This window comes from Rutilus rutilus, assembly GCF_951802725.1.
Source record: "Rutilus rutilus genome assembly, chromosome: 13".
In the NCBI taxonomy this organism is placed as follows: Eukaryota; Metazoa; Chordata; class Actinopteri; order Cypriniformes; family Leuciscidae; genus Rutilus; species Rutilus rutilus.
The window spans coordinates 29,439,821-29,460,506 of NC_140218.1; the positions used below are offsets into that span (position 1 = coordinate 29,439,821).

Sequence of the window (20,686 nt, forward strand, 5' to 3'; positions counted from 1 at the left end):
ATTGGCTGACGGATGTGCGGTCGTCTGTGATTGGCTGATGTCCGATGAAGTCAGTCACACAAAACGCGTACCTGACTAGACACGCGTACTGATACAAACTAGTATGCATCTACACTCTTCTAGAAAAGTACGTAGGTATGCGTTGCTGACGAGGAATGTCAGAAGATGACTGTGTTGGACTTGTGAATTGCAGAGATAAACTGCTAGCCTGACTAAATACAGAAACGCATCGAGTGAGCAACTCATGAAGTCATCAATGCTGGTTTAATTTGAGTACACTGGGTTGATTATTAGCTTGAGCACCTGGTGAAAAAGGAAGAATAAATGTGGTTTGGTAAAAGGAACCTGCATTGAACCTGGACTTCTTGTTTAACTGTTGCCTTTGGACTTCCAGCATGCTATACAGGTTTTTTTTAAATAATAATACATATATTTGTCTGATGAAGCCTTCTAATTGGGTCAAAATGTCATTGTTTTTAAAGAAATATAGTTACATTTATGTTTGTAGAGTGAGTTAACTTTGGACCTTAAGAACCCCCTTTAGACCCACTTTACCCAAGTAGTTTGCATTGTACTGAAGTGGATATAAAAGGTATTTTGCCAATGCTATTCACTGGCAGAAAATGGCATAATATATAGGCCTACAGTGCATAATACATGCAAGCACAGCCAAACAGCTGCGAGAAACTATTCGTGAGTCACCAAAAGCCCCCAAATTCCATAAAGTCTGTATTAAGCCTCAAGATCCAGGGGTATTAAAGGATCTTTTGCAATAAGAGCTTACACGCAGGTCTCTCGAGTTCCCTCAGCTGCAACAGCACAGGAGAAATAAAACTAAAGAAAGACTATATATACACAGACACACACATATGCCATACTTGAAAACAAGAAAAATATTTTTCTTTTGAATATAGCAGGTGTCATAGCTTTCAGAGAATATACTAGGCTATAGCTCTCTTAAAGTACAAACAGGAACTATTCTAAAATGTGATGACTATCAAATTGCTGTTAGAATCCCCTGAGGATGCATACGTGCATTTCTATAATCGTGCCTCATGCCTCACGAGTTTCATGTAAAATATCACTGCCAGACCTGGACCATTAAAACTCAAAAGACAGGACACCTCATTTATTTTATATATATATATATTTATTGTCAACATATTACAACTAACCCTTATACTCTTGTGATTTATGCTTAAAATGGGCACAAAAAATTTAAGAATTTGGTCTGTATGGGCACCATATAATATTGTGAATTTTGGCCATGTTATAGTTAACCCAAAACAGAAAATTATGTCATCATTTACTCACCCTCAAGTTGTTCCAAACCCGTTTCTTTCTTCCATTGGACACAAAAGAAGATATTTTGAAGAATGCTGGTAACCAAACAGTTGATGGACCCCACCGACTTCCCAATCTATGGAAGTCAATGGGAACTATAAACTGTTTGGTTGCTGAAATTTTTCACAATATCTTCTTTCATGCTCAGAAAGTTTGTCATCAGACCAATCTGAAGGATTCATGAGATATTGTTAACTTGTATTATCTCAAGACACTTATCTTATTCTGTATTAACACAAGACACAAGTGTAATAAAATACGTTTTATTTAAAAAAAAATAAAGAAGAGTAAATCAACATAACTACTAAATTAATACCGTGAGTGATAAAGGAATAAAATGCACAGGATGCATAAAATACAAGTGATTAATTGGGGTGTGGCTATGGCAGAGATACATTATCCTATGGAAAGATAAATTGTTGTTCCTCTGAAACTAATAAGGTGAAGACCCTTATTATACATCAAACAAATGAATGAAATATTATTTGTTATTCACTAGAATCAGTTATATTACCTCTAATGTAAATTAGAAAATCATATACTGATAATATACAGCAATGCCAAGGTCTCTGGAAAGAGGTTTGGTAGAGTGATATTTAAGTTCCAGGTGGTCGAGTGAGCAGTCCGATGGCGGTGACGTCTTCCACCGGACGGGTTCTGGGTGACAGTGCAGTGGGGAAAGGAGCCGGAATCATTTCAACAGCCTTGAACACGAAGATCTGTCGGATGCTGATCTCCTGGAGCACCAAAAGGGTCCTACAATCTTGAACACACACAGATGAGGCCCTGAAGTATTGGTGCAGAAGGACCTTGACAATCTGGAACATGCAGACGAAGGTACCTCGAAGTGAATGTTTGCACTCCGGAGCTTAACCTTGTTCCAAATGTGTCTGTATGTCAAATCTGATTTTGTCTCTCTGGCATGGAGACTCGGGACATGCTGTTATTGTTACGGTCTCGCTGGATGAAGACTCTGCACGTAGTCTTTGATAATGTCTCTTTCCTCATTGGCTGTCGACTCAGCTTTGCAGGCTGGAGACTCAGGACGGCGTATCTGTTACAGTCTCTCTAGATCAGTGGTTTTCAACCTCTCCTGCAGGGACCCCCTGACAGGCCATGTTTCTGTTTTAACCCTGAAATGGCACACCTGATTCAATTAATGAGTAGTTTTTAGAGTAGGAATTAGTCAATTAATCAATTAGTCAACTACTCATTAAGCCTTTAATTAACTGAATCAGGTGTGCCATTTCAGGGTTAAAACAGAAACATGGCCTGTCAGGGGGTCCCTACAGGAGAGGTTGAAAACCACTGCTCTAGATGGGAGACTCAGAATCTGAAAGTATCTGTTGCTGCCTTCCCTGTTACGGGCCGGAAGCTCAGACCTTGTATGTATCTGTTAATGTCTCACTGGATGATCCGGAGAAGGTGTGTCTGTTGAAAGGGTACATTTATCCTTTTCCAATGAGGAGGAGATGGCAATTTGGCGCTTCTCAATTCCAGTGCTTTGATTGGCTGCTGGCCCTCCCTTCTTTCCCCTGTGGAACTCATTTGCATAATCTAAAGCACACATACAGTGTCTTTAAAGTTTTACCAATGCATTTCTCACTTTCCAAACCACCACTAGAATACCTTTGGCAATATTATAAACAAGATGGAAAAAGACTGCCATGCAAGCATTCATTTGTACATTAACAGCTGAATTTGTGTGAGATGTTGACCAACAAATAGCTGGATAGAATGGATAGGATGGATCATTGCGGCCTCCTTTGTTTCAGCCACTGCTCTTGCGTCCAAAAAGTCCTAAAGAATTTTTGTGGCGGTTGGCTTAAACCTTAGGGATTAGTCTCATGATGGGTGCAGGGCAGAAACTGCCTGTGGATCATGGAGAAGTCCCGTCCTTCCCATGCTTGAAGAGTCAGTCAGTTGCCCTAGCATCCTTATCTGATGGTGTTGGACATTTGTTTGTGCTAGTCTACCAATATCCAATCGAAATGTTGCAAACCTTTCTCCACTGTTGCACTAAGACAGGGGCCCTGCCATAAAACTGAGCCCAGGAATGTGCTGCTCCCTACACTTCTGACTTACAAGTGCTGCATGGGCATTATAACTGCTGTGCACATGCAAGAAGAGACCTTTGTAAGTGTAAGTGAAGATAATGCCCTCTTGTGGGGAAAATGTGCACTTGTGTCACTTGTGAGGTTTAAAAGGTTAGATCCCCCCAAAAATAAAATTCTTTCATTAATTACTCACCCTCATGTCATTCCAAACCCGTAAGACTTTTGTTCATCTTCAGAACACAAATGAATATATTTTTAATGCAATCTGAGAGATTTCTGTTCCTCCATTTTCAGCTACGCAAATACCACTTCGATGCTTTAAAAAACTCATAAAGAAGATCATAAAACTAATCCATGTGGATTGAGCGGTTTAGTCAAAGTTTTCTGCAATGAACCTCATTGGTTCTTGCAGAAGCTCAAACGTGCTGGGTAACACAAGAATGAACCTCACTGGTTCTTGCTGAAGCTCAAACGTGCTGCGTAACACGAGAATTAACCTCATTGGTTCTTGCTGAAGCTCAAATGAGCTGCGTAACACGAGAATGAACCTCATTGGTTCTTGCTGAAGCTCAAATGAGCTGCGTAACACGAGAATGAACCTCATTGGTTCCTGCTGAAGCTCAAACGTGATGCGTAACACGAGAATGAACCTCATTGGTTCCTGCTGAAGCTCAAATGAGCTGCGTAACACGAGAATGAACCTCATTGGTTCTTGCTGAAGCTCAAACGTGCTGCGTAACACGAGAATGAACCTCATTGGTTCTTGCTGAAGCTCAAACGTGCTGCGTAACACGAGAATGAACCTCATTGGTTCTTGCAGAAGTTCAAACGTGCTGCGTAACACGAGAATGAACCTCATTGGTTCTTGCTGAAGCTCAAACGTGCTGCGTAACACGAGAATGAACCTCATTGGTTCTTGCAGAAGCTCAAACGTGCTGCGTAACACGAGAATGAACCTCATTGGTTCTTGCTGAAGCTCAAACGTGCTGCGTAACACGAGAATTAACCTCATTGGTTCTTGCTGAAGCTCAAATGAGCTGCGTAACACGAGAATGAACCTCATTGGTTCTTGCTGAAGCTCAAATGAGCTGCGTAACACGAGAATGAACCTCATTGGTTCCTGCTGAAGCTCAAACGTGATGCGTAACACGAGAATGAACCTCATTGGTTCCTGCTGAAGCTCAAATGAGCTGCGTAACACGAGAATGAACCTCATTGGTTCTTGCTGAAGCTCAAACGTGCTGCGTAACACGAGAATGAACCTCATTGGTTCTTGCTGAAGCTCAAACGTGCTGCGTAACACGAGAATGAACCTCATTGGTTCTTGCAGAAGTTCAAACGTGCTGCGTAACACGAGAATGAACCTCATTGGTTCTTGCTGAAGCTCAAACGTGCTGCGTAACACGAGAATGAACCTCATTGGTTCTTGCAGAAGCTCAAACGTGCTGCGTAACACGAGAATGAACCTCATTGGTTCTTGCTGAAGCTCAAACGTGCTGCGTAACACGAGAATGAACCTCATTGGTTCCTGCTGAAGCTCAAATGAGCTGCGTAACACGAGAATGAACCTCATTGGTTTTTGCAGAAGCTCAAATGAGCTGCGTAACACGAGAATGAACCTCATTGGTTCTTGCTGAAGCTCAAACGTGATTCGTAACACGAGAATGAACCGCATTGGTTCTTGCTGAAGCTCAAACATGCTGCGTAACACGAGAATGAACCTCATTGGTTCTTACAGAAGCTCAAACGTGCTGCGTAACACGAGAATTAACCTCATTGGTTCTTGCTGAAGCTCAAATGAGCTGCGTAACACGAGAATGAACCTCATTGGTTTTTGCAGAAGCTCAAATGAGCTGCGTAACACGAGAATGAACCTCATTGGTTCTTGCTGAAGCTCAAATGAGCTGCGTAACACGAGAATGAACCTCATTGGTTCTTGCTGAAGCTCAAACGTGCTGCGTAACACGAGAATGAACCTCATTGGTTCTTGCTGAAGCTCAAACGTGATGCGTAACACGAGAATGAACCTCATTGGTTCTTGCTGAAGCTCAAACGTGATGCGTAACACGAGAATGAACCTCATTGGTTCTTGCTGAAGCTCAAACGTGATGCGTAACACGAGAATGAACCTCATTGGTTCTTGCAGAAGCTCAAACGTGATGCGTAACACGAGAATGAACCTCATTGGTTCTTACAGAAGCTCAAACGTGCTGCGTAACACGAGAATGAACCTCATTGGTTCTTGCTGAAGCTCAAACATGCTGCGTAACACGAGAATGAACCTCATTGGTTCTTGCTGAAGCTCAAATGAGCTGCGTAACACGAGAATGAACCTCATTGGTTTTTGCAGAAGCTCAAATGAGCTGCGTAACACGAGAATGAACCTCATTGGTTCTTGCTGAAGCTCAAATGAGCTGCGTAACACGAGAATGAACCTCATTGGTTCTTGCTGAAGCTCAAACGTGCTGCGTAACACGAGAATGAACCTCATTGGTTCTTGCAGAAGCTCAAACGTGATGCGTAACACGAGAATGAACCTCATTGGTTCTTGCTGAAGCTCAAACATGCTGCGTAACACGAGAATGAACCTCATTGGTTCTTGCTGAAGCTCAAACGTGCTGCGTAACACGAGAATGAACCTCATTGGTTCTTGCAGAAGCTCAAACGTGATGCGTAACACGAGAATGAACCTCATTGGTTCTTGCTGAAGCTCAAACGTGATGCGTAACACGAGAATGAACCTCATTGGTTCTTGCAGAAGGTCAAACATGCTGCGTAACATGAGAATGAACCTCATGGGTTCTTACAGAAGCTCAAACGTGCTGCGTAACACGAGAATGAACCTCATTGGTTTTTGCAGAAGCTCAAATGAGCTGCGTAACACGAGAATGAACCTCATTGGTTCTTGCTGAAGCTCAAATCAGCTGCGTAACACGAGAATGAACCTCATTGGTTCTTGCTGAAGCTCAAATCAGCTGCGTAACACGAGAATGAACCTCATTGGTTCTTGCTGAAGCTCAAATCAGCTGCGTAACACGAGAATGAACCTCATTGGTTCTTGCTGAAGCTCAAACGTGCTGCGTAACACGAGAATGAACCTCATTGGTTCTTGCTGAAGCTCAAATCAGCTGCGTAACACGAGAATGAACCTCATTGGTTCTTGCTGAAGCTCAAATGAGCTGCGTAACACGAGAATGAACCTCATTGGTTTTTGCAGAAGCTCAAATGAGCTGCGTAACACGAGAATGAACCTCATTGGTTCTTGCTGAAGCTCAAATCAGCTGCGTAACACGAGAATGAACCTCATTGGTTCTTGCTGAAGCTCAAACATGCTGCGTAACACGAGAATGAACCTCATTGGTTCTTGCTGAAGCTCAAATGAGCTGCGTAACACGAGAATGAACCTCATTGGTTTTTGCAGAAGCTCAAATGAGCTGCGTAACACGAGAATGAACCTCATTGGTTCTTGCTGAAGCTCAAATCAGCTGCGTAACACGAGAATGAACCTCATTGGTTCTTGCTGAAGCTCAAACGTGCTGCGTAACACGAGAATGAACCTCATTGGTTCTTGCAGAAGCTCAAACGTGATGCGTAACACGAGAATGAACCTCATTGGTTCTTGCTGAAGCTCAAACATGCTGCGTAACACGAGAATGAACCTCATTGGTTCTTGCAGAAGCTCAAACGTGATGCGTAACACGAGAATGAACCTCATTGGTTCTTGCAGAAGCTCAAACGTGATGCGTAACACGAGAATGAACCTCATTGGTTCTTGCTGAAGCTCAAACGTGATGCGTAACACGAGAATGAACCTCATTGGTTCTTGCTGAAGCTCAAACGTGATGCGTAACACGAGAATGAACCTCATTGGTTCTTGCAGAAGCTCAAACGTGATGCGTAACACGAGAATGAACCTCATTGGTTCTTGCAGAAGGTCAAACATGCTGCGTAACATGAGAATGAACCTCATGGGTTCTTACAGAAGCTCAAACGTGCTGCATAACACGAGAATGAACCTCATTGGTTCTTGCTGAAGCTCAAATGAGCTGCGTAACACGATAATGAACCTCATTGGTTCTCGCACATCAAGTGAACATGCTTGAGCTTCTGTTTACCACAACTGATGTGTGAGTTGATGAATGTTTATATGTGAATAAAAGCCTAAATTCAATCTGTTTATCATAGACAGCGATCGAGCCTCTTCAGAAAAAATGTTGACTAAACCGCTTGATTCATATAGAAACATTTTACGATTTTTTTATGAACTTTTTGAAGTGTCGAAGTGGTAGTTGCGTAGCTGTCAATGGAGGGACAGAAATGTCTCAGATTTCATTAAAAAGATCTTCATTTGTGTTCTGAAGATGATTGAAGATCTTACAGGTTTGGAACGACATGAGGGTGAGTAAATGATGACAGAATTTTCATTTTTGGGTGAACTAACGCTTTAATTCACAACAATTAACAACAATCAACACACCACCCATACTGTTCTACAAGTATGAATTAATTTATTTCTTAATTTAACTTACACATCTGACAATTTCTTTGTTTGAAATAGTGCATTAAAATGGAAAAAGACAACCTGTGCTTAACCAAACCTGAGATAAATAGACACACATTATGTGACTATATTTATAAATATATATGTACACACCACACATTTATATATATATTAATAAATAATAATAAAGGAATAAATAATTGAATAAATGGTGACATGACAAATAAATAATTTCAATAAATATGCAACATTGAATAAATAAACTATTCCATAAATAGAGAATATATAACTTGTGCGACACCAGCAAATTATATCAGTGAAAGTTTAGCTATTATTCTCCCTGTTGAGCTCATGAATATTATATGATATGTCATCGGAGCAGGGGGTGACGGCTATATAAAGGTCAAGCTTGCAGCAGCGCCGGGTATATCTCTTCCTGGACCAGCTTTTAATTTCCTAAACCAGGCTTTACATGAGGACTTGCCTAGCGGAAACTGACCCTGGATCAGCGTAAAGCGTAACTCCTGACGGGAGGTCTGGTTCAGAGGTCTTGGTGAAGGTCTCCATGCTCTGGCCTTTTGCTTTGCTCCTCTGGATGCCACGAGACCAGACGCTGGTAGCGCTCCTGACGCTGCTGGTCAGGGTCGATGTTCACCCACACACTCCCTGTCCATTTGAAGCCTCGAGTGACCGAGCAGTCGCCGTGGAGAGAGAACTCATCCAACTCTCCAACCCAACCTGATTAAAATGAATTGAGAAGAACAATGTGGAGTTCATTACTATTCATTACGCATGCACTATCGGTCAAAAGTTTGGGATAATTACGAAAATCACCATTGCCATCTGAGAGGTGGTTGTACCACAGTAGAGCAGTTCCAGCAACAGGTTTGACCTTCAGATTTCCTTTATCACAGTATTGCTGAGAGAGATCACCTAAGACCTGAAACACACACACACGCAGATTTCAAGTGAACCCTCAAACATAACGTCAAGTGCTTAAGATAGCCATCACAATTCAAGTCCCTCTTCCTGTTGCCGCCTGGTTGCTAGGCAACATAGCTGTTGCCATAGAAACGAGACGTGGCTCACCTCCTCCTCATACGTCCTGTTGTCGGCCACAGGGAAGCTGGTCTCTCCCCCTCCATCCGCCGAGTTCAGATACATGAGGACCGTCAGATACCTGGGAAATAGAAACACCTTTATTATGCCGCAGCATTATTACGAGTCAATCAAATTAGATACAAAATGTACTTAAAATGTACCTGCACGCAACTTGGTTGGAGTGATTTGCTGCCAGATGTGTGTGTGCGCAGCTGCTGTCGGGGTTGGGGGGGCTGCTGTCGTGGTGGGCGTGGCTGTGCCCGCCCTGCTCGTAACGGACAACTTCCATTGGCTCGCTGAGATCGACCAGCGACGACGGCAGTCGCGTTACACGTGTCACTCTGGAGAAAAACAAAGTTCGTCAGTGTGTTTATGTCTTAAACTAGCTCTACTTTGTGTACTACGTCTAGCACACAAGTAAGGAGCCATTTAGCAGACTTTTTACCAGACTCATGTTCTCCTGGGAAGTTTGTATTTACGAGTTGGGAAGTTGTGTTTATGATGTCAGGTATGTTCAAGTCACTTGCATCGGAGTAAAATGGCGGAGTACCTTCTCTTATTTAACTACGCGAAAACACAGCAAGGTTTTTAAACTCTACTTCTAGAAAATGAAGAACAAAGGAGTATTTGGGTTTTTATGCTTTTGATTAATTTATGAATCCCCTGTAAACTTCATTGTTACATATTGTTATATTACAATGCTATTATATTTTGTGCATGTAGTTAGCTTGTTTTTTTTGTAAATAAAATGCCTGACAATGTCACTACTAAATGCCTATACGTATTGTGGTATTCCGCCATGTTTCTCACTGACACGTCCCCAACTCGAAAAGATCGAGGCTTAAAGAAAATCCAGAGTTTCCCACTTGTATTTATAACTTTGTGGTGGCGTTCATTTGGGTTCAAACTCATAAATACGATCTTTCCGACAAAACATGAACGCACCATTTTACTCAAATCAATGTACCAGAACAATACCAGAACCATCTCCCTGGGCTCACCTGGGCTTAAAGGGATATTTCACCCAAAAATTTAAATTCTGTCATCATTTAGTCACACTCATATCATTCCAATCCAGTATGGCTGTCTTTCTGCTGCAGAACACAACATGGTTTTCTTTTCTTGGTTTGGACAAAAACAGTTGAAACATTGTTCAAAATGTACTCATCCTCATGTCGTTCTAAACATGTATGACATATAATGGAAGTCAACGAGTAGGTGTCCAAAAAATAAAATAAAATAAATAAACATGTTTCAACTTTTTGTCCATACAATCTAAGTAATGAGGTGTCCAAAACAAAACCAAAGCAAAACTAGCTTCAAATGTTTTTGTGCATACAATCAAAGTCAACGAGGAGGTGTCCAAAACAAAACCAAACAAAAAAACAGACAAAACATGTTTCAACTGTTTTTGTCCAAAAAACAACAACAACAACAAAAACACGTTTTAACAGTTTTTGTCCATACAATCAAAGTCAACGTTGCTGTTGCTGTCTGGGCCATGTTCCTTCTGGTCATTGAGATATGAAGAGAAACAAGAATTTTGTTCTTTGTTTTTTCATTTTGTAAAAAAAAAAAAATATATATATATATATATATATATATATATATATATATATATATATATATACACAGTGCTATGCATAAGTGAATACACCCATGCTAAAGTTGACTAAAAAGAGGAATAAAAAATCATATTTTGGAAATTGAACTTAATGCCTTAATTTAAAAAATTAGGAAAAATCCAACCTTTAAGGACACCAATTTTCTTTGTGAATGAATAATGTATCGTAAATAAATAAATGTTCTTCCTTAAAATACATGGTGCATAAGTGTGTACACCCCTATGTTAAATTCCCATAGAGGCAGGCAGATTTTTATTTTTAAGTATTAAAAAAAAAAAAAATTAGGATACTATGCATCCTGATAAAGTTCCCTTGGCCTTTGGAATTAAAATAGCCCCACATCATCACATAGCCTTCACCATACCTAGAGATTGGCATGGAGTACTTTCCATAAGATCATCTCTCAATGCAAATCAAACTAGCTATTAGGCTAACTGAAATAAAACCATGCCAATCTCTAGGTATGGTGAAGGCTATGTGATGATGTGGGGCTATTTTAATTCCAAAGGCCAAGGGAACTTTATCAGGATGCGCATAGTATCCTAAATTTTTTTTTAAAAAAATACTTAAAAATAAAAATCTGCCTGCCTCTATGGGAATTTAACATAGGGGTGTACACACTTATGCACCCTGTATTTTAAGGAAGAACATTTATTTATTTACGATACATTATTCATTCACAAAGAAAATCCTTAAAGGTTGGATTTTTCCTAATTTTTTAAATTAAGGCATTAAGTTCAATTTCCAAAATATGATTTTTTATTCCTCTTTTTAGTCAACTTTAGCATGGGTGTATTCACTTCTGCATAGCACTGTGTATATATATATATATATATATATATATATATAATTAAGTTACAGTTTTCGTTTTTGTTCTTGAGTAAAAAATAAATAAATTGTTCACTGCTAATATTTGATTCTCATGTGTGGGCAGCCCTGAAATGCCCTTTTTGAACTCACCCCGTTTTCTGTACTGCCTGTACTCCCACCAAATAATAGTTCATGTAGGAGATCCCTCTGCAAATGACTCTCTATATTTTCTTCAAAACAATTGAAACTAATCATAAAATTGTCTGTGAATGACTTCTCCGAAAACAGCTAATTTTTTGGAGTGAATTCTACAAGTAGATCAATCTAAAACAAATTCTTTATGGAAAAATGTTGAAAGTGGCTTTGATTGCAGTACAGAAGACCAATCAGAGGAAAGGGCCATTTCAGGGCCGCCCATGAATCAAATATTAAAGCAGTAAACGAAAAATCTAGCTTAATTCTCATTCATTTTCCTTAAAGTCCCCCTGTGTTGAAAATCAAGCTTTTAATGTTGTTTATATGTCTATGTGGTGTTTAAGTAGCCTGGTTAAAACCAGACCATTCTCAGTAGTGACTGAGTTATGGTCTGGCAAAGCTTCATCAATAACTCATTTCCAAAGGGGCGTCACCAACGGACGTCGCTCAAATGCCTCTGGGCGCAATTGGATAGACCTAAAACCAATCAGAGCGATCGTCATCGTGTAAAGCCATTATGCTGCGTCCCAATTCGCCCAAGTTACACTACGCCATAAAAGTATGTACTCTTTTTGGAAAGAAAAGGTATTTACTTTTGAATGTGTAGCAAAAAAGTAGGCAAGCTTTGGGACATACTACTTCGTCATCTTTATCGGACGGATCTGTCGCGTGCATCCTGTCACGTAAACTGCCCTGTCAATCATCTTGTCACAGTTAAAATCCTCTACTAAATCTAATTTAATTTCCTACCGTTTCGGAGAGAAATGTAGTAGCACGTTCATCTGCCAGTGGGTCTTTCATGTGTTTGCAATTTGAATATAATAATGCATTTAAAAGTTGGTGCGCTTCACCAACGGACGTCGCTCAAATGCCTCTGGGCGCAAATTGGATAGACCTAAAACCAATCAGAGCGATCGTCATCGTGTAAAGCCCGCCTCAACGTTTCTGATTGGTGCCGTGATTTGGACGGATTAGAAATGGGCTTGAATGAGCTCTTTGCCAGACTACTTGCAGAGCAAATCAAAATTTGCCGAAGTTGTCTGGGTTTTCCCAGGCTAGTGTTTAAGGCAAACCATGTGCAAATTCCTTAAAACTGCAGTGAACCAAAAACACGGTTTGAAATCGCTGGTGTTTCTGACGTCACAAACTACCTAGTAACCAATCAGATCAACGTGTGATCGTCAACTAGTGGATCTCTGAGCTGGTGTGAGTGAGTGGAGGCTAGGGCTGTTGGAACGAATTCCGAAATTCGAATATAATTCGAATATTAAAAAAACCAATACTATTCGAATGCTGAAGTTCCTATTCGAATATTGCTTTTTTATGTATATATATATTTTTTAATGCAATCTTGCCTTTTTCGCCGCCTTGGCACACACATGTGAAAATTAAATGCTTTTGTTTCGTCTGATAAACAATAAAGTTTTTGAATCGTAACACAATTGTGCACGTTATCCACGCTGTATCATCATAACGTTCTGTCAAAATTCGCGGAGAGGAATTTCTCCACGGTAACGGAGATCAACAATTTGATTCTCAGTCCACATTACAACGTGAAAACGGCGTCTTCAAATATATCCACTTTGGAGTGCGTTTTCATTAATAAAAACGCCGTCTCATTGTGGACGGAAGGCCAAAACGGAGAGGAAAATATACGTTATTTTTTTATGACAACTTACAACCTGACAAGCTAGGCGATCTGTCCGAGGAACCGCCGCTAAAACAGGCAAGAATTACTTATGTTCTGCCTCTCTCTCTCTCTCCTCATCACGGGGCTCAACTGCTACCAGCTGTCCGCCAAAAGGCAATAACACACAAACTGACGGTTTATCTGAGAAGATATGAGACCGATCAACATCACGCATTGGCGATCCATAAGACTGTGTAATGTCGTAAATATTAATAATAGGATGAATTTGAGCATTTAATATTCGAATATTATTCGAATATTAAATAAAATAAGGAATGGAATTCGAATAGTATTATAGAGGAAGATTGACAGCCCTAGTGGAGGCGGGGCTCATTTGCATATTCATAGAACCACATATACTAAATAAGGCAAGGGTGTAGAGTTACATCCAAGCTATTTTTAAGGCATGACGAAAAAAAAATTCAAAGGAAAAAACATTTATATGTGTCATTTTTGCAATCAAAGATAAGATTTAAGGGATACAATTATTGACTACAGGGGGACTTTTATAGCCTGGAAATCCAGACCTAAATCTAAAAGATTAATAGTCTGGCGTCGACTAATGAAAATCTGCCAGCTCGAGGGGCGGCACCAAGCATGCATTTGAAAATCTCACAGCACGCAATTGGATCAAACGACCAATCACAACAACAAGCCCCATACGCTTAGCTACCAGCGGAGCTAACTGGTAGATTATACTCTTACCGTATCCGGTCGGCAAAACAGCAAAAACATCCTTCTTGCAAAGGAACGATTCGAGCGCTGTCTTCTGTTCCTCTTATAGATAAAAAGCCAAGTCTAACTCGTTCATTGTAGCGGCCAAAGCCGTTTCAAACAACCGGTGTTCATCCATAGCCATCTTGAAATGTTTACTAATAACTTCGACATCACAGCGCTGTCGTCATCTGTTTAGCTCGCCTCTGGCCCGCCTATATCAGATAACCCGATGTGATTGGTGCAGCTTGGATACAAGGGCATATTTAATGAGCATCATTACTCGACGCCAGAGTAAACTCGCTGAGCAAATTCACCTTGTGCTCTCTGGATTTCCAGGGTAGGACTTTAAAGCAAAAAAGGGGAAAAAAAACAACAAACAATTTCACATTTCTCTATAAATCTTCTTAAGTAGAAGATCAAATTATCAGAAGATACATTATCAGACTTTTCATTTGAGGGTGAACTATCTTTAAGCGCCTTGCTCAAGTGCACAATTGTGATGGATGGAACCAGGATCCTTTAGTGTCCCAGCCCTGAGCTTTAACCACTACAGCAGCCATCAGACTGTATCACCTGTTTCTGATGCTCCTCAGCAGGTGGTGTGTGCCCTCTCCGAGGTAAAGCCGTGTGTGTGTGCTTCTCTGCCTGAACTCGGCGTTTCCGTCCAAGCCCTGTCCAGCTCCACTGTACTGCAACACTCCTCCACTGACACGCTTAAACTCCTGCAGAGACAGAACTCCTGCAAACGCACACCACACACCAATCTCAGTCATGCAGCAATAAAATCACAATCTGAATCTGCACATTATGCTTCCATTCGACCATTTAAAGCAAGATGTCATGATAAAAAAATTTGATTCATTGGAATTTGCAATGTGCAATGCTAGTTTATTGTTATGTGGTTGCAAGGATGTTGCTATATGGTTGTTCTGAATGGTTTTAATGCACTGTTATGTGGCTGCTAGTGGTTTCCTTCAGGTCCAAGTCAAGAGAGTCCGTTTACAAGTCTCTAAGGCCCCGTTTACACTGCCAGTGAAATGTGACCCAATTCCGATTTTTTGCTCACATGTGACACAGATCGGATGTGTTCTATGACAGTGTAAACAGGAAAAAAACGCATGCATTCGGATATTTCCAGATCGGTTTCAGGCCTCATTCATATGTGGAAATAAATCGGATATGTGCCAATGCGACTGTCATGTAAACAGGCAGATCGGATTTTCTGAGGCATTAGGCAACGTCTCCGCGGTTTAATGACGAGAGAAACCCCGACGCACATCTACAAAGGGACGGATGGCCCGACGAAACGTTGTGTCATTGTAGGAGAGGAATGTGGAGAGGGGCACGGGAAGTGTTTTCACATGATTGTAAATTTAACGAAAATTTTTGTTCATTTACATTTATTCATTTTAAGCAATTAATAATTTATTTGTAATAAACACTTTAAGTGGGCTATTTAAATTTAAAAAGTGCTAGGACTATTTACATGTTCAATTATATTTTTAAAACATGCGCGCAGATTGTGATGTAATATTGTGTGTGCATAGAAAGAATTTGTCCGCAGCCGCTCAAAAAAGAAAAAGAAAATTGTCCATAGCTGCTCTACTCCTGAGCGCAACTCCACTGTCAGTGTTGTGTAAGTAAAGGCTCTAGACAGTTTTTTTGTGTTAATTTCTATTTCTTGTCGCTGTGCAGGCTCTTTATTGTATAACAGTGAACAGCCCTTAATTTATGTGCCGTAGATCGGTCCGTTGCATTACGAATGAAAGCAGTATCAGTAATCTCAAATATGTGATGTGCAGTCAAGTTCGGGTGTGTGTATGTTGTTTTAACGAGTGTTCTCACCGATACGCTTGTGATTCGTGGATAACGAGTTTTATAGACATTGTTTCTTATTCAAAAGTGGTGTTTGGCAACTTTGCATATCGCAGAGCATGAAACATATTTTGTGTCCGTCCATTTGTGCAAGAGAATTTAACCCTTTAAGCATGCGCGATATGTTTCAGATATAGGCTACTAGCCATGGCAAGTGTAAACATATGAATCGGATATGGGTCACAATTTAAAGAACGTGTAAACAGACAGTCAAAAAAATCGGATTTAGGCAACAAATCAGAATTGGGCATCAAGACCTGCAGTGTAAACGAGGCCTAAGATATTCTAGTTTCTATATATGGCTTGGATCATTCCTTCATTGTAACTCAATGGGATTAGTCAACAAGACGCATGCTTTCAGTTATCATTCATGTCGATAACAAAATCACAAATGGTGCGGGACAAGTTGCGTGCTTTAGGGTTAGGGGTGTGTTTGATTCCTCAACTTTAAGTACGAGCAAGAGCAATAGAGATGCTCGTCTCAGCAAACAGCACCAAAACAATATTACAGTTGACGGCAGCGTTACAATGAACAAGGCGAGAATAAAGAGAATAGCATTTCTCTATTTTTCTCCTTTACTCGCGGGTCAGTGAGTCTTCACTCTTTCCCCTCCGGAACCGAACCACAGCGGGATGCTCTCCAGACAATAGGGCAGGGGGACCGGAAGAGGGGACGCTACCTCGGTGAGTCCGTATTTGAGGCGGATGTGTGTGTGTGTGTGTAACCCTCATAATAATGAGACTCTAATAGGATCCATCCGGAAGCTGCTAGAAAACATTGCATGTTGTGTCATTGTATCAGACCCACCACTCTCTCTCACACACACACACTTACCAGAAGGGTTGGTCTCAAGCCCGGTGTGGATTTTCCGTAAATTGTATGAGCTCAGCCAAGATCCATCAGTCGAATGGGACAGACTCAAAATCTGTGGCAGAACAGATGCTTTTAACTCTGGGAAAATATATTTTATTACTCTCTCTTGCTTTCACTCTCATCCTCGAAAGGGAGAGTTCACCCGAAAATAGAATTCTGTCATCATTTACTCACTCTCGTGTCATTTCAACCTGCATGAGATTCCTCCGTGGAACAACAACAACAACTGAGATATTAAGCTATCAAAGAAGCACTGTAATGTTTTGCCGATATACCGGAAGTCATTATTCAGTGAAAATATTCCAACTCACTCTTAGTTTCACAGAAAAAGCTGCAGCAAAGATATGGGGGTGAGTAAATGATGACAGAATTTCTGTTGAACTGATACATTTAAGGTTGAAGAGCAGCAGTAAGTGTAGGAGACTGTGGCTGACCTCCTCCCTCTGCAGAAGCCCGTCCTGGTTGAGGTCGAGGAGGCTGAAGAGCTCGTCCTGAGTGAGCTGTTCCTCCTGGCTGTCCGGGGCCGTGTGGAGAGCGCTGTGGGTCAAGCCCTTCAGCTGGGCCAGCTGCATCACCACACTGCTCTCCTCCACACTCAGGAACCCCGGGATCTCTGGGACACACATCAACATGCGTCAGTTCGCTTTAAATGCATTCCATTATAATGATTATATATACATATATATAGAGAGAGAGAGAGAGAGAGAGAGAGAGAGAGAGAGAGAGAGAGAGAGATAACGATTCTCCCGCGATTCTGAACAGACTAATAAACATGTATCTTACTAGAGGTTCTGACAAAATGTTAATTGCTGCAGTCTGTTTAAATGTTTAATTAATCTGAATTAATTATTTTAAAAAATGGCTTGAATTAATGATTCAATGACTCATTTGTAAGTACTTTATTGTTTCATTACAGCCCGATCTCATCCCAAGGCGTCATATACTGACGCTTTTGACATTTCGTCTACATCCAACGCACATGGCACCCTTTAGCGTCAATATGAGACGCAGATAGATATGGGCCAGAAGGCGCCTCCTAGCGGTCTAACCCTAACCCTACCCCAGACCTAAACCTACCCATAACCGAACAAAGCTCTGTGCGTCTCATATTGACGCTAAAGGGTGCCATGTGCATTGGATGTAGACTAGGATGAGAATGCGTTGTTCATTACTGGATGAATCAGCATTTTTTGAATGAATTTCTTGAAAAAATTATTCAATGCCAAATACGTTTGTAACAGTCACTTGTCGCCACCTACTGGTGTAACGATGTAATTGACACAAGGGCCATGTTGCTTTCAAAAGGTGATTCACTCTAATTTGATTGCTTCTGTAGACATCAGTTTTTACATCCGAACTATACACTTTTATCCCAGTACTTCTGAGATAATATGAATATTTGTAACACAGAAATAATGATACGGTACGCTTGAAAAGACACTGTTTCATGTTGCCCTTTAAAGTTAGTTTGGGGTCAGTAAGAATTTTTTTTTAAAGATATTAATGCTTTTTTTTTTTGCAAGGATGCATTAAATTGATCAAAAGTGTCAGTGAAGACATTTACAATGTTATAAAAGATTTTTATTTTAAATAAATGCTGTTAAAAATGAATAATCCTAAAAAAATGCATCACGGTTTCCACAAAAATATGAACAATTGAACTGTTTTCAACATTGATGATAATCAGAAATGTTTCTTGAGCATCAAATCATCATATTAGAATGATTTCTGAAGGATCATGTGACACTGAACACTGGAGTAATGATGCTGGAAATTCAGCTTTACACTTTTATAGTATATCACAATAGAAAACAGTTATTTTAAATTGCTATAATATTTCACAGTATTACTGTTTTTACTGTAGTTTTCATATTTAATAAAATGCAGCCTTGGTGAGCAAAAGACAGACTTCTTTCAAACACAGTTTTAAAGAAAATACCCCAAACAATTGACCAGTAGTGTACATACTATACACAATAGTATATTGTACTACCTAGCAACCACCCAAAATATCCTAGCAACCGCCTAGCAACCACCCAAAATATCCTAACAACCGCCTAGTAACCACCCAGAATACCCTAGCAACCCCCCCAAAACAGCCTAGCAACCACCCAGAACACCCTAGCAACCACCCAGAACACCCTAGCAACTGCCTAGCAACACCCTAGCAACCACTCAAAATACCTTAGCAACACCATAGCAACCACCCAGAATACCCTAGCAACCGCTTAGCAACACCATAGCAACCACCCAGAATACCCTAGCAACCGCCTTAGCAACACCATAGGGACCACCCATAATATCCTAGAAATCGCCTAGCAAAAAACTTTCTGGTCCTAACTCCCTCAAGCCAACTTAAAGTTTGTCTCGACGAACTTTCGCATCTAGTTGAATATATAACTGTTCATGCTTAATTCCCATTTAAATTCATCTAACACTCACTTAAACTAAATCTTTAAATCCTCTATCTCTTAAATGTAAATCTTCAGTAAATCTCACAATATCCATTTCATCCTGTACATTATAACGGTGTTATGCCTAAATTTACATGTAGCATTTAAAATGATTGATTTACAATCAATTTGTTTAAACAAAAGTGTAGAATTTACACATGGACCATTTATCTGTGATAAGGTACTGCTGGTATTTATACAGCAGACTTTTATTTTGCAAATAAAAACCTCTGAATTTGTTTTATTTGATTACAGTAGTATAGAATAGTTATAGGTATAATTTAATAAAGAGTATAGTTGCTATTTAAGGGTGGCAAACTTGCCTCAGTGATGCTATGGTGGTAAGGGGAATGTCAGAGCGTTGCTATGCGGTTGCTAGGGTGTTGCTTATCAGCCGAGGATCCCAGGCCGGCACACCTCTTAACAATGTGTTAAAAGCATCTTAAAAGCTGACATGATTTCAGAGCATCCCTGTTTGATCTATTGTAGCAGCAAGTGTCTGTGAGAGTTACACCGAGAGGCAGACAGAGAGAACGTCAACGAGGCGGAGAACATTATGAGATTAGACTGAAGGATTAAAGGATCTCAGTCACACTATGAAGGGCTAATCAACAGACCTTCACTGCAAACAGGTGTTAAGGTCATCAACTCTCATTGGGTGAGAACCATCACTTCCAGGTGAATGTGAGGACGGCTTGAACAGACGTTGGTAGCAAAAAGTCCCAGTCAGTCTGAGGCCAGTTGCACGAACACAGCTAGGCTACTATTTTAAGACAATTAGCGGTTAGCTAGTCTTACTTTTCAGAAACAACTGATGTCTAACTGGTACTGTATATATTAAGATTTGTTTAATCTGGGTAGTGGTTACATTTTTAAATAGCTAATATAGTGAATAGTGGCCATTAAGTTGTCAAATCTAATGAATTGCGCCCATCCCCCTCTTTAAGACTCATGGTATTGCCTGACCCATTGAGAGTGTTAATGAGACTGAGCCATTAATGTGTTCTGGCGGGGGCCATTGTTTCTCTGGGATGGGTGAGAGTGCTCAGTGTTTTAGATGGCTGTATAGAGGTTTCAGTGTCATCTATCACCGTTATTGTTTCGTGCCATTCAAATGCAGATAACGCATAAACATATAGACGCACGCTCTTCATAAAGCTCTTCCGCATGGTTTGTCTGCGCGAGATGCGGTCTCTCTGACTCATTAGACTGGATGAGGGGAAAGAAAGGGTCCTGGGAATGGAGTGGACAGGAAGTGAGGGCCATTTTTGGGGTGGACATTGTGTGTTGCTCCCAGCAGGGGAAGAACAACTCCTCAGCATCACACACACACACACACACACACACAGACAGACGCGACTCCAGCCCTCTCACACTTACACACTTCCTTTCACACACCTCTGTCGCACACAACCCTTCCTCAGCTTTACACTCTCACTGTCTG

General features: G+C 40.6%; 1 protein-coding gene across 1 annotated transcript in view; it reads right to left on the bottom strand.

Annotated features, from left to right (window-relative positions):
• Positions 1–7,816: 7,816 nt before the first annotated feature.
• The window catches only part of p4htma (prolyl 4-hydroxylase, transmembrane a), a 20,206-nt gene continuing 7,336 nt past the window's right edge, over positions 7,817–20,686 (bottom strand). Inside the window, exons 3-9 of the mRNA XM_084427955.1 lie at positions 17,224–17,402; positions 16,751–16,841; positions 14,614–14,779; positions 9,165–9,344; positions 8,992–9,082; positions 8,737–8,842; positions 7,817–8,640 (exon numbers count right to left, since the gene is read on the bottom strand). Coding sequence (XP_084284081.1) covers positions 8,444–8,640; positions 8,737–8,842; positions 8,992–9,082; positions 9,165–9,344; positions 14,614–14,779; positions 16,751–16,841; positions 17,224–17,402 — 1,010 coding nt within the window. The 3' untranslated portion in view covers positions 7,817–8,443. The remainder of the gene's footprint in view (positions 8,641–8,736; positions 8,843–8,991; positions 9,083–9,164; positions 9,345–14,613; positions 14,780–16,750; positions 16,842–17,223; positions 17,403–20,686) is intronic.